The sequence below is a fragment of the Hesperophylax consimilis genome, chromosome 13, assembly GCF_061612785.1.
Source record: "Hesperophylax consimilis isolate HC1 chromosome 13, BYU_Hcon_1.0, whole genome shotgun sequence".
In the NCBI taxonomy this organism is placed as follows: Eukaryota; Metazoa; Arthropoda; class Insecta; order Trichoptera; family Limnephilidae; genus Hesperophylax; species Hesperophylax consimilis.
The window spans coordinates 19532621-19546740 of NC_142848.1; the positions used below are offsets into that span (position 1 = coordinate 19532621).

At 32.8% G+C, this 14120-nt stretch overlaps 1 protein-coding gene across 1 annotated transcript; it reads right to left on the reverse strand.

The window, feature by feature from the left end:
• Window positions 1-1650: 1650 nt before the first annotated feature.
• Window positions 1651-10600, reverse strand: LOC149418563 (uncharacterized). The gene is made up of 6 exons (XM_089639122.1): window positions 10462-10600; window positions 8680-8841; window positions 6244-6476; window positions 4004-5117; window positions 3471-3700; window positions 1651-2444 (listed from the first exon to the last, which is right to left on the reverse strand). Exons 1-6 carry the CDS (start codon window positions 10521-10523, stop codon window positions 1813-1815), a joined length of 2433 nt encoding a protein of 810 aa, XP_089495248.1. The 5' UTR covers window positions 10524-10600; the 3' UTR covers window positions 1651-1812.
• Between the last annotated feature and the right edge of the window lie 3520 nt (window positions 10601-14120).

Here is a 14120-nt window from a genome sequence, read left to right on the forward strand (position 1 = left end):
ATTTTCGGATGTGTTATAAAAAACTGCTTCAGCAAAAATTCAGTAGTTATTTATTAATATTTAGAATACGAAATATAACTGCAGTATTATTATGAAAATAAAACAATGCTTAGTTACGTAATCACCGGAATAAAACACCTTACAGCATGTAAATTATTTTTATCAACTACATTTAAAAAACATCATTCAATAACTTAATAATTGATATAAATAATAATAAAATTTAAATGCAGTCTAACTTGGAACAAGAACAGTAGGACCAACAAAGTTTGTACTTTAAGAAAAAATTACTATTAAAGCCACGATTAACATAGAGTATTATTAAATATATACACATTAGTTATGAATTAGGTATGAATTATTAAAAAAATATATAATTATACAACATCTATTTAAAAAAACCACAAATGAAAATGATATAAAAGATAATGTGATTGTGTGTTTTTATTATGAAACTGTATTTTTGTGTAAATGACAGAAATATTTGAAAGACCCCTCATTAAAGCAGTAGAGAGAAAGTGTGGCAAGTCGAAAAAAAAAGGACAAATATAGGGAATAAACACGCACAAAACGTAAAATGAAAAGGGCGAAAGAGCAAGCTCTCTCTCATAATGGATTCCAGGCATCGAAGGAAAAAAAAATTATTGGTAGGTAAAATTATTTTATTATATTATCCAATCAAAATCGTAAAAATTAAAACTAAACCCCATGCTCATTATTCTCCTGAAATTGCTATTTCCGTGAATGTTATTCCCAAGATTAAGTATAAATAAAAATTAAACCACCATTTTACAATTTACTATCCACAACAAAAAACTTTTTATTAATTCAGTCTTTTAAATTAATCAATATTTTGTAATATTCCTATATGGCTGTAGAACAAATTCGTCGACAAATAATGCAATGATTCAAGCAGATGGATTTCTATCAGGTCTATGACAAATAATACATTCTGATTATTAATATACAGAAATGCACATGTCAATACGCAAGTCTTTTGCCTTTATGTTTTTGTAATATGTAATTAAAATAAAATAATGTTATTTTTGGAATACATTAATGAGTAAAACTTGAGGTTTGTAATATTTAATTATAAGACAATATTAGCGATTCCTAAACGAAAATTTGATAAAGAAAATTCAGAAAAAGATAGTCACATCTAGGACTTGAACCCATAACACTTGCCTTGCCGGGGCACGGCTCTATCAACTGAGCTAATGGGACCGTATCTCCTTCGGTCAAATTTAACTATATCATACTTCGAATACGACTACCAACATTATCTTCATTGTCTCACCGCACATTTTTATTGGCTGCTATTGTCTTTAAAATTATTGTGTACTTATATAAAATTATTGTACTTTCAATACCAAAAATACAATACAGGAACATTTTAAAGTGTATTCTTTGGCTATAGTCTTGTTATTAGAGATCATAATTACAGTTTATTAATAATCCTAAACTTTGTATGTAATAGAATAATAGATTTTGTTTAAAAATTATTCCATTGTATATACAAATAATTTGTTAGTTCTAATTAAAAAAAAAATTGAGATAAGTTTATCACTGATATTTTGACATTAATATTGACAAGTCCATCAACCTATATATATATGTACATAGTGCAATCCCGATTGATAATCAATTTGCATTCATTGAAAATACCAAATATATTTCAGAGAGAAACTTCTTCACTGGTTAAAAACTCCTGAGGGGTGAAGTCATTTCAAAACTATGAAAAAGAGACATTTCTTTTCACAAGTGGGCCGCGTAAATAAAGAAAAATCATTCTATATTTTTTGAAGGTTCAGATCATCTAATATCTGCGGGTCTAAGTTGTCTCTCTCCCTCACTTAGAAATATAAGCATTGCCTTGTACAGAAGATATACCCCGAGGAGTTTCTTTTGCTTGAGAGGCCACGTCGACACAACCCCGTAATAATTACCCGGCTTGACATTCTTTAGGTTCTTTAAGCCAATAACTTCAATCATAGCCGCTTCCCTGGTGTAAGCCTCCACAGGAATAACATTCTGAAAGATGTGCAGACAAACGACTCCGGACTTTTCTTTCCATATATCTAAAATATTCTGTACTTTTTTATCGTCGGATTTCATTTGGCCATTGTTGAATGATGCAACCGCTTGATAAAGATGAGAATACGGTCGAGATCTTTTACCTTTTCCTATGTAAAATATTGAATCAACGAAATTACGCCAAATTTCTGGTCTAGAGACTATTTCAGCTCGACAGGGAAGGTTTTCGGTTATTCGAGGATCCAGTAAAAGATATGTGAAGGATGATTTGGTTATTCCTTCGCGCCATCTTTTCCCAGGATCCGGTTCTTCAAATTGATCAGATATTTGGCGCTCGAGGGTTATGTAAGATTTGAGGTCCACATTCCAGTTAGGATCCCGAAACGTCTTTTCCAATTCTATTGAATAAGCTGAAAGTAAAACAAAACAAAAATTGTCATGGAACATTTTTTGGTAAACTTGTTGAATTCCGCTGCATGCAAAGGCTCTTTAAAAAAACAACGATGATTTCAACTTAAATATCTTATTCAACTTAAATGTCTAATAGCCTTTTATGGTTTAGTTTGGGTTAATTTAATAATTTATGCGTAAATATCTTATTCAACTTAAATGTCTAATAGCCTTTTATGGTTTAGTTTGGGTTAATTTAATAATTTATGCGTATTTCCTAACATCCGAACATACCTTTGAGAAAAAATGGAATTCTAATATAATCGTTATTTCCTATAGTAATTAAGTTGAAAGCAAATGCTATTTATATATTTTTTGCATATTAAGCGTGCAGTGGAATTCGACAAGTTTATCCATTTTTTGTGTGATGTATATGTATTATTAGCTTTTTAAGGCATTTAAAAAAAATCTATCTACCTTTACATAATTTTGCTGATATTTTATTAGTTTTGGCAAAACCTTTAGTCATAACATTTGAAATATTAAGTAAATTATTTACAAAAAAATGTCTCTAAAAAGTCAAAATGTTTGTTGTTGATCATTGTAACCAAGATAAAAAAATGTCTGTCAAATCATTATTACCAAATAGGTACTTGATACTAATTATAATTTTTTACACAAAATCAATTCTACCAATTAGATAACAAAATATATTTAAACCAAGGTAAAGTAACTTGCAATATAATAAGGGGCTCTTAAATTCAGAAAAAGTCAGTCATGTACACAAGACTCATTTACTATTCTTTGCTAAAAAACTAATGTTCTCTTTCACCTCATGTCAACAACTTTATTTTTTTAACACTATTTTTTTCCCAAGCAGCGGAAAGATTAGTGGCTAAAGGAGCAAAATCTGGACACTAAACATAGCTCAAACCATTTCAAGCAACATTTCGATTCTAAATGGTGGTTTCTCACCATGGTGATGTAAGAATAACTATAAAATGAATGGAAAAGCAATAAATAAATGAAAAAGTGGAAGAACTTACTCTTATTGACATCTTTCAGCGATGTGACAATGATAGGATTCTTCCTCAACTTCTGCAATCGCTTCAGATAAACCTTCTTAGTAGACTTAGTGATGGGTCCCGCAGTCACCCCGAGGGAAGTCAATTCCTTGCGCAGATTATCAGTGTCGTAGTCTATGGCCATGGGCAGAGATGAGGCTGCACTATCCTTAGACGGCGCCAGAGAGTCATCGCAAGACTCCGTGGATAGCCTATAGGTAATAATGTTTTATTAGGTGCATTGAATAGAGATGGTAGTGGCAAACCAACTATTTACACTGTAACTTTAGTTTATAGAAATATTATGTAAATATAGCGTGGTACACTTGACCTCACTATCGGCCAAAGAAGGAACTAACGAACAAAGAAGAAATAAACTTTTAAATGCATGGTTTTTTACTGACAAAATCTTTACTAGCAATGCCACCCACTACATACAGGGTTAATGGTTCCATGCTGCAGGCATACAGTTACCTCATATTATGTATTATTTAAAATATAGGGTAGGTACTTACGGAACAGGTGTGACCAAAATTCTTTTTTCAATAAGGGCTACACCGGCTTCATCATCTTCGTATTTGTATTCCTCTGTAATACTTGCTAATGTTTCATTTATAAAAATATTGTGAGCAGAGAGTCTGCTGCTAGCATTGCTCGTGTTTATCTTTGGCACATTATTTTGAGATTCATCCTTATGGCTTACTCTAGAACTGTTAATACTGAGGATGTCCAATGTATTTCCAAGTCTGTTGGTGTATTTTGTAATGCTGTCATTGACATTGTCAGGAACTGAAGAATTATTGTTGTCATTTAATACTACAGCCTTATTGAGGCAGTCTGATATTTGGGAAGCACTGCTGGAACTACAATCTGCTTGGCAGTCAAAAGATTTATCACTCCTGTGAGATGTTAATATTGTAGAATGTTCAATATATTCAATCTCATTTAAAATATCACAATTTTCAAAAATATTCTCAGCTTTAGAACAGTTATTCTGAGAAATCAGGGAAACTGGTTTGGGGCATTTATTTTCAACTAAATCTTCAAAAGATTTAATATCGTTACATTTTTCTATATTCTCTTCAATGTTGTTTTGTTTTAAGAATACACTGAATAATTTATTGTAGCTATTTTTTGTGAATTCTATTGGAACAATTCCACTCATAGAATGGTCACTTATTGTCAATGAGTCATCTTCAAGTACGATTTCTTGGTTACTTAAATAATCTAGTTGTGGACAATCTTCAGTTTCAGCCAGTGACTTTCTGGTTTCGTTGAATGAAGCCAAACAACTCCGATACAGTGAAGATTGTTTAGAATTATCTAAATTTCTGCATGATCTGTTATTCGTTTTGGTGATTTCAACTTCATTTACTGTAACCATCTTGGAATTATTACTATCAAGATCTGTTTGAATTTTAATATCTATTAAAGGAAGAGCTTTGTTTTTGTTGACAGGAGTAACATTGTTTATTTCTTCTTCGTAGTCACTATTTCGTCCAAGTTTAGGGCTTCTGGCAAACCATTCAGATATAATTTCTGATTTCTTGAAAGCGGTTATTTCATTGTGAATTTCATCTACCGGGACATATTCTCCCTCTATTGATCCATTGTTCACAAATATTTTATCTAAAAAAAAAAAAAAAACAGTAATTTTATCCTTTATTTTCTTTCTTACCCTTTCAATCAAAGTTCTACCAAACAGCTTGCCAACTGAACTTAACAGGCTAATAGCCCTCTGATTCCCACATTCCATATGTGACCTTTTACCTTTGTATAATGGCATGATTACAGCCCTTCTCCAATCTAATGGCGTGTAACCCTCCTTTAAACATTGGTTAAAAAGATTGCACAACCATGTGAGAATTATACGGCTATCTCCTTTAAAATATTCAGCAGCAATATTGTCGAAACCGACAGTCTTACCATTCTTCATACATTTAATCGATCTTTATATCTCATCCATGCATAATATTATATAAATATTATTATATTACTTTCAAATGTCCTTTTCATTTAAGCTTATTTTAACCCCTTGATCGCCAGCGTATCCGGATACTATTAAAACATCATTCCTCTAAATATGTATGACTAGTTTTTCTGGAGAAACTACTAATGGTATTTGGTAAGATGGTCCATTTTACTAAAACAAGTAAGTTTTTATGAAAGTAGAATCAGCTGGCGCAATATGATAATTTAGCGTCGGTGATCAAGAAGTTAAACCGAAAAATGTATTAAAATAAAACACCACTTTCATTCACACATTCTTTTCAGTTCTATTTTTAAGATCTTTTTCGTATAAACTCAATAACTGCACCTAACAAATAGCAGTGTACTAAACCGTGTGTTACTTTTTTGCCAAAATCTTTTTTAACTACTCTAGCGCCAAAAGTACGCATTGGATAGGAAAAAATTTTATCTGTTAAGCACCGGCGTAAAAGTATGGAAATCTGACATTAATGCATTTCGTTTGTGGGATTGTTAACCTCGGCACGCTACGGAGGTATTAGGTGGCGGGAGTTCTGCGCTCTTGAGCTATTGTATTTCATCTGACCCTAATTAACACAAAATCAGAACAACTGTAGATAACATTTCAAAAATAACAATATTAATAATTGTTTTATAACAGATTATAATCTTTATGAACAATCAAATAGGTTATTATTTTTGTTTTATATGAATCAGTCCTACAGATATCTGCACATGTACACACAATCACTTCACAAAAGAAGATAAGAACATACTTGAAACTTACCTAATTTAAAGCTGTATTTATTTGGAGTGTTTGTTGCGTAATGGTTGCAACTCTCAGCGTCTTTAAGATACTTTGCAACACTAGAGTGGTGCTGTTCGTCAGCGTAATCCCATGGAGTTTTTCCATCATCGTCTAGACTGAACACGTCGCCTCCATGCTCTATTAGCATCTTCACTACATTGATCCTGCCCCACACGGCTGCTACGTGTAGGGGAGTCATTCCATCATCAGAACTAAGAATACAAATTATGAAAATCTTAATCCTTTTTTTATAATACATAATTATTATTTATTCCAGAAGGTAGTGAGTAGCAGTGGCGGTCGGTGACTTTTTATAAAGGGGATGCTGAAGTATATACCTACTATCAAAGACACAAATCTATATACTAGCTCACAAACAAGATGCAATTACTGACAAAAATAGTATATGATATTAGCTCTATAAATCCTTTGTGCTGCATAACATAACTCTTGGCTTTGTTTTTAGAGCTTTGTTTGTATAACTCTACGTTATGGTCTCCATTTTACAATATTCATTCAGATAACATTGAAAAGATTCAACGGAAGTTTCTAAGGTTTATAAATTATAAATTGCATATTCCTATACAAAACATAAATTACAATTACCTCTTGGATAAAATGTCTCTATTGAAACTTTCAGAAAGAAGAATAAGCACAGATATACTGTTACAAAGAATACTACATTTTAAAATTGACTGTCTCGAATTACTTCAATGTATCAATATCCATGTTCCCAAAAATTCATGCCCACATTTCTTACCTTTTTACTTCAATAACACCAGGACACTAGCTTACCATAATTCTCCGATTCCGAGACTTCACAATCTCGGAAACAAATATTCTGATCTGGGTGATATATTTCATTTGAAAACTAATCAGTATAAATGTTGTATATTCTATCACTTTTATTCTTCTACATACAAATAGACCTATGTACCCATATAACTTCTCCGCTTCTACTATTTTGTTTTGTTGAATCTTTTAAATTCAATTATATGCGTGAGGATTCATTTTTGCCATTATGTTTACATTCTTCTTTATTGTATTAATTTTTAAGTGTTTACTCTGATACAAAATGCTTGAATTTTTTTTAAAAAGAAAAGCCCACTAGGGCGTGTAATAAATAAATAAATAACAATACAGATGCAAAATTAAATTAACTGTATAGGTAATCGAAAGATATTTAATCAGTTTCAGTTATTAACGATTTTATAATCGTACTAAAACAATTCACTAGTTCGGGTATGTCTTTCTGTGTATTACGCCTATGAGCATTCAAGTAGTTTTTTGTGCTTTGGATGCTTTTGTTGAATACATATTCGGCCAAGGCAGAAATAAGCAGCCGGGACTGAATGCGCGTGCGTGCATATCAAACTCTTTCCAGCTTCGTGGATACTGAAGTAAACAGAGAATCCACTCCACACTGTTGCTGGTGTCTGTGTTTACGCGCATTTGAACATTGAGAATGTAATATACATATTATGTATTTTGACCCACTCCGTGCGACTTGTGTGAGTTACGTCTGTGAGGTTGGGAAACTGTCATTTTATTGCATTATCTTCTGATGTTTCTGGCCAGAAAAAGATAAATTTAAATCCTTTTTTTAAAATTCGGAATAAATGAATTATTATGATTTTTTTATGACTAGAAAACAGGGGAAGCACAGCATTCAAAGTATGTATAAAGGGTATATATATGTTAACGGAAATGTATGTAATCCGTCATTGTATTCAATTCCTAGGAAATGTATGTAGTTCCTAAAATCGCCCGGAAATGTGTGAAATGAATTATATTAGATTTAGGAAATCTATAAATTTCCTAAATAGCAATCGGAAATGTAAAACCTTTAAGATATCTGTAAGAAGAAGAAGAACTGCATTACAGCAAGATGTCTGTGCTATAAAAATAAACTAATGTGTACTTCCAAGTGCCATTCCAGTTTACCCTGCAAAAATAAATAGCCATATGGACTGCCTTGTTTACATTTAACTTAGTATAAGAATATAAAGACTTTTATTTTAATATTGTGACATTTATAATTACTTAAATAACAGACTGATTACTTACCAAGTGAAAGTTTAACTTTATAAGAATTTAACAAATAAAACAACGTGTTTTATTACAGAAAGCATTCTTTTTATACATTTCCTAATACAATATTGGAATTATATACAATTCCTAGGAAATGTACATTTCCCAGGATATGTACACAACACATTCTTCATCTTTACCTCAAATCATTCGCTGCCATGTACTAACCCCGTCCGGTAAGATGTATGTAATCACTCACCAGACACACACAGACACATCATTGGTACCGATACTTCTTATAATTTCTAAGACCTTATAAACTGTTTACAACTCATTTTAATTATGTACGGCTTGTTTCTAAAATAATGGAAATATCAATAATACCGTTCGTTGGGGTTTCCTCCATAGGCGATAATAATTTCAGATATTTGTTTCGAATATTCCTCTGGGTTAATTCCAGCAGCTAGATGGAGTATGTTAATCCCTTTGTCAGGTAATATCTCGTTAGGGTTTACCTTCGTTATCCTTAGAAGTGTTTCTGTCCGCCTGCAATGTATCATAATAACAACATCAACAACAACGCCACCCCTTTAGGGACAGATTATGAAAATTACACTTTGTTTTAACAATTACTACAAAAAACAACTATTTACATGTTTGTTTCAACAATTACCTACTACAAGAAAAAACTATTTACAACTAACAGACACAAAATATGTTATTAGGTTCTTAGTTTGGGGTTAATTAAGTAATTTATGCGTATTTAGATTGAAACGAAACTTTCGCAAGTGTCACTCCATACAAAAAAGTCCAAAATGGCGGCAAAGGGATCGTTTTGTATGGTAAATTTTGAACTTTGAATAAAAATGGAATTACAATGCATCTTTTACCATCTATCCCGAAGTAAATAGTTGCTTCTGGTACTAATTAAGTTGAAAAATTGTGATTTCCGTAATCTGTGCCTATTGAAAATGCGGCGGTTAGGAAATATTTACCTAAATTGTGATTTATTGGTCAAGAATTATTAGACATATAAATAGTCGTATCTCGTAGTAATGAAGCTGAAACCAAATGTTATTTTTTTAATTGCGTATTAAGCGTTCAGCGTAATTCAGAAACTTTACCTTATTAACATTGGTTTGTTCCAAATAAACCAATAATATTATTATTAGTAGAGATGTTCCGACTAGTCGGCGACTAGTCGGTAAAGCCGACTATCCGGCCACCATTGTAGTCGTCGATTAGTCGGCGACTAATCGGCAAAGAGCGCCGACTATCCGGCTTCTTACATTGTATGTATTTCTCAATAATATGAATGCGGGGGAACTACATGAAATAAAAACCTTGATTATATATATTTTTTTTTATAATCAGACTTATACATTAAAAAATGTAAAGCAATCTTTCCTTTGGTAATCAGTTTTTAAAATTACTTGCTTGTAAAGAAAACATAATTATGACATTTATTCAACAAAATTAGTACCTATCCTAATTAACATAAAAAAACAACATAATATCTTCTTATCTTCAATGAACATTTATAAGTATTTCTTATTATTAAAATAAAAAGTAGATTTTTTAAATTAACAAACTCAGTTATATGTATTAAAGCAAGATTGTATGTACAAGGTGCACAATAATATATTTATATATTATATATATATTTCCAAAAATTCTAAACATGAACTGTTTGATAAAAACAAAAAAAATTAAAAAAAACATATTTCTTATAACCATACCTACATAATCTAATCAAATCAAAGTCACAGTTGTGACAACCAAAAATATCATAATCTCCTTATATTTTTTATAACTTACTTATATTTTTAAATTAAGGGTAAATTATGATGTAAGAAGACTAAAGCTTCTGCCCTTTCTGGTAGCAATCGATTTCTTTTAGTTTAATATATGTTTCCGGCCTCTGAGAACAGCTTCTCACTGTAAACAGCAGGGACTGCGGGACAGCAGAGGTACACTTGGGCCATGCGCGACATTTCAGGGTACCTAGAACTATCCCCGAAACCGTAATCGGCTTAGCCGACTAGTCGGCCGACTAGTCGGTCTTATTACAACCGACTAATCGGCTAGTCGGCTAGTCGGCGAAAGTCATAATCGGCACATCTCTAATTATTAGTATTATATTAGTATTCAAAAGATAAAACTTACTCGGTGTCTTTATCGAGAATACTCTTATAAATACACTCAAGAACGCTAATGTTTCCATCCATGATGAATTAAAATTGTTTTTCATTCAAATTGGCGACATAATATAATCACCAAATCTTATTTTGGTAATAAATAGTACATTTTAACTAACTCAACAAACTTTCATTTTGTACAAATACAAAGTTAACTTTGACAGGTCCCCGCGAAGCTTTCAAAAGAAAAACTGCCAAACTGGCTACGAGATAATGCTGATGCTTTCATTCTAAAATCACCCCTACCCATTAGTGAAAAAGGGGTGATTTTGGCATCAATAATATATAAACTGATAATGTTATTTTTTTACCGTTATAAAGAAAACTCGTTATCTCTGACGATTTACGTTGATAATAATTATGTACTCAAAAAGAGTATTAATTTATTGAGGTCATATCTACTTGATTTCAAACAGAGACAAATCGTTTTCACATGATAAGATAATGAAATCTAGGTCAGCTTATAGCGTCTATGTATTGCCATGTTAAATAAAATATTCAAATGTAGGGAATTTATGCAAGGCATGACAGTGTATCTGTGAATTAGTGATGGGCACAATCGAAACATTCTGATGATCGAAATATGTCAATGGAAACATCAAAAGAATCGAATTAATCGTTCGGAGTTCAGTGGGAAAAACATTTTTTGACAGGGGGGCATAAACAAAATGTCACACACCGGTGAGGCAACCTTTTGTTAAGTTAAAATTAATTACTGCAAAAATGTATCAACCAATATTTTTCATTACTGGCAATGATTTATTTACTAGCAACATTATTTTATTATTCTGAATAAACCTGATACCCATGAATTTCAAATTTAAGGTATGTAACTTAATGTTTTTAATACATTTTACAACATTTTACATTTTACGACATCTACATTTAAATAATATTAAGGTGAAGCGGAAGTGACAATTCCTTAACACTTTGTTTGCATCCCCCACTCGTAAACAACTGATATTATTTTATATATTTTAATGCTAAAAAACATAACGAAAATGAAATTTGTGCAAATATCTAATTCATTGTTACATCACTTAAAATAATCAAGACATTACATTGGCAAAAGTGTTTTGCTTTTTTCAAAATGTTATATACAGTATTTTTGCAGCACGTTCCAGAGTGAAAAATACCCTCAGTATCGCCCTGGTGTAAGACCACCATTCAGAATTGAAACGTTGCTTGAAATGGCCTTGGCTGTGGTTGGTCACCAGATCTGGATAGCCAAGAACTTCCCCACCTTCTTCCCCCCCCCCCCCCCCCCCCCCCCCCCCCCCCAAACCTTCAGCCTCACAACATTGTGGATGTCATAGTCTCACTGGCTTCAGACGGTTGGGAGCAGTTGGCAGTCTTGTGCGGTTTCACACATAAAAAATATTTATTATTATCTAATGTATTTATTTACTAAGTATCTAACCATCACACTGAGCACTGTTTTACCTGAACCCGTGCTAAAGTTAACAGCGCAATCTGTTGGATGCAAAAGCAACACCTGCTATTGTTTCTCTATGTGCACAGATAGACTGAGCCAGAGCAACGTGTAGCGGGGTACAGCCAGTGGCGTAGCTAGGTAACCAAGGGCCCTGGGGCAAATTAAAAAATGGGGCCCCACTGCTATGTAAACTGACTAGGTTTTATCAAATAAAAATATGAAATATACAAACACTTTAAAAATGCTAACTACTTAGCTCTTTTTTGTGCACTGCAGACTGCAGGGCAGGTAATAAAAATATTAAACAGTAACAACATAAATTACAATTAATACTAGGTGTAGGTTTGGCTAATAAAACGAAATAGAGAAGATTCAAGGGTTTATTATATGAAGGTCGGGCCTACCAACTGACTAAATAACAATTATATTTACATATTTTTCCTAGCTTTAGTTTTCGCAAAAGTATCAATGACGTTTAAATAAAATGATTTTTTCATTTCATTTTCAAGTTCCTTGTAATATCGTTTTTTTTTTCAAAAATTCATACACAGCACATGCTTCCGAATGGCCACTCGAACAACTGTGTTGTTTTCTTTCTGATAAATGCTTCCAATCTCGAATTCCCATACACCAAACATTATTCCTATGTGAAGCAAATAACCAGCAGAGTTGACAATAGGCAGCGTCTAGTATTTTGGAATAACACAACCAAAAACGATTAACTGGCCCATATTTAGAACACGAAAAGTAGTACGATTTTGAAAAACACCTATTTTTCTGGTTGATGTCTGTTGGAAAAGGTGCTGAAGGCTGTAAAGGCCCCATATTAAGAATTTGACGTTTTTTGTTATCACTTAATATTTTGTTCGTGAAGTTTCCCAAGTCATAAGAAGATTTGTCGTACACATTTTCGAAAAATGTAGAGGTCTGTGGTTCCTCCAAACCCTCCGCTCTTATGTGTGTCATGCAAACATCATCCACGTTCACATGATCGGCGGCGGAGGTATCTCCAACTGCAATAATTGTCGAATCTTCTTCAGTAGGCTTCTCAACCAACACTGCAGTTACCACATTATTTGAGTCACTATCAATAGAAATATTTTGTCCAGATGTACTTGCAGAAGGCTGACTAAAAAACTTGTCAATTTTAGGCATTTTTGTTTACTATCTTCTCTTTCTTGGCGTTGTTTGCGTTTAAATGCACCACTGGGTTTCTTCTTTTTAAAATTACAACACTGCCAACCTACAGAAAGAATTTATGGGAATTCCCTAGGCATAACTTTTGAATTTCTCTCAACTGAGTTGTCATGATTAAAGTGGGGTTGCAAGTTGCAACCTGTCAAATTTATTTTGAAAATGGGAGAAATTTCCAAAAGTTCAGTTCGATCGAGATTTCTGGTAAGGATTCGAGGGCCCCCTGAGCTTGAGGGCCCCGGGGCACTGCCCCGCGTAGCCCCTAGGTAGCTACGCCGCTGGGTACAGCTAATATCTAATCATTGTGTACAACTATGTACTTGCTTTATCACATACGGTCTCTCTCTTTCAATGTATGATAAGTGCTGATATTTTTATAATTATTGGTTATTGTAATTATTAATTATTGTTTTTTATATCATGGTTATTATTTTATTCAGGGACCGCGGAAGTACTCTATGACGGGGGGGGGGGGGCAAACTTGTTTACTCACCCTCTTCCTTCAGTCTCCTCTCCAGCCAATCAACTAGTTATAAATAAGACAAAACGGAGATGACTAGGTCAAACAAATAACAGGTATGTAACAATATTATCTCTTGACAATTTTTCTTGTATACAACAAACGCTTTTTCATTTATGAAAAAAAGCACTGTGAAGGATACAGATAATCTTTACCAGCACAGATAATCCTTCTTTACCCAGGTAGTAAAATTGGAGGGGGCGCAGCCCCCCCCCCATTTGATTTTAGGGGGGTATTTGGCCCCCTCTGCCCCCCACTTCCGCGGTCGCTGATTTTATTGTTATTACTACTTATTATGTACTTATAATCTTTATTAAACACACAATGACCGTCTACACTATATAATATACAAGTGTCTGGGGGTAAAGTGCCTAGATTCTGCATGATGGTAGAAGTAAAAAAGATAAATAACTAAATAATAGAGGTAGTTTTCATGTTAAAAATTTTGTATGGAAAAACATTTTTGTTTGGGATAAAA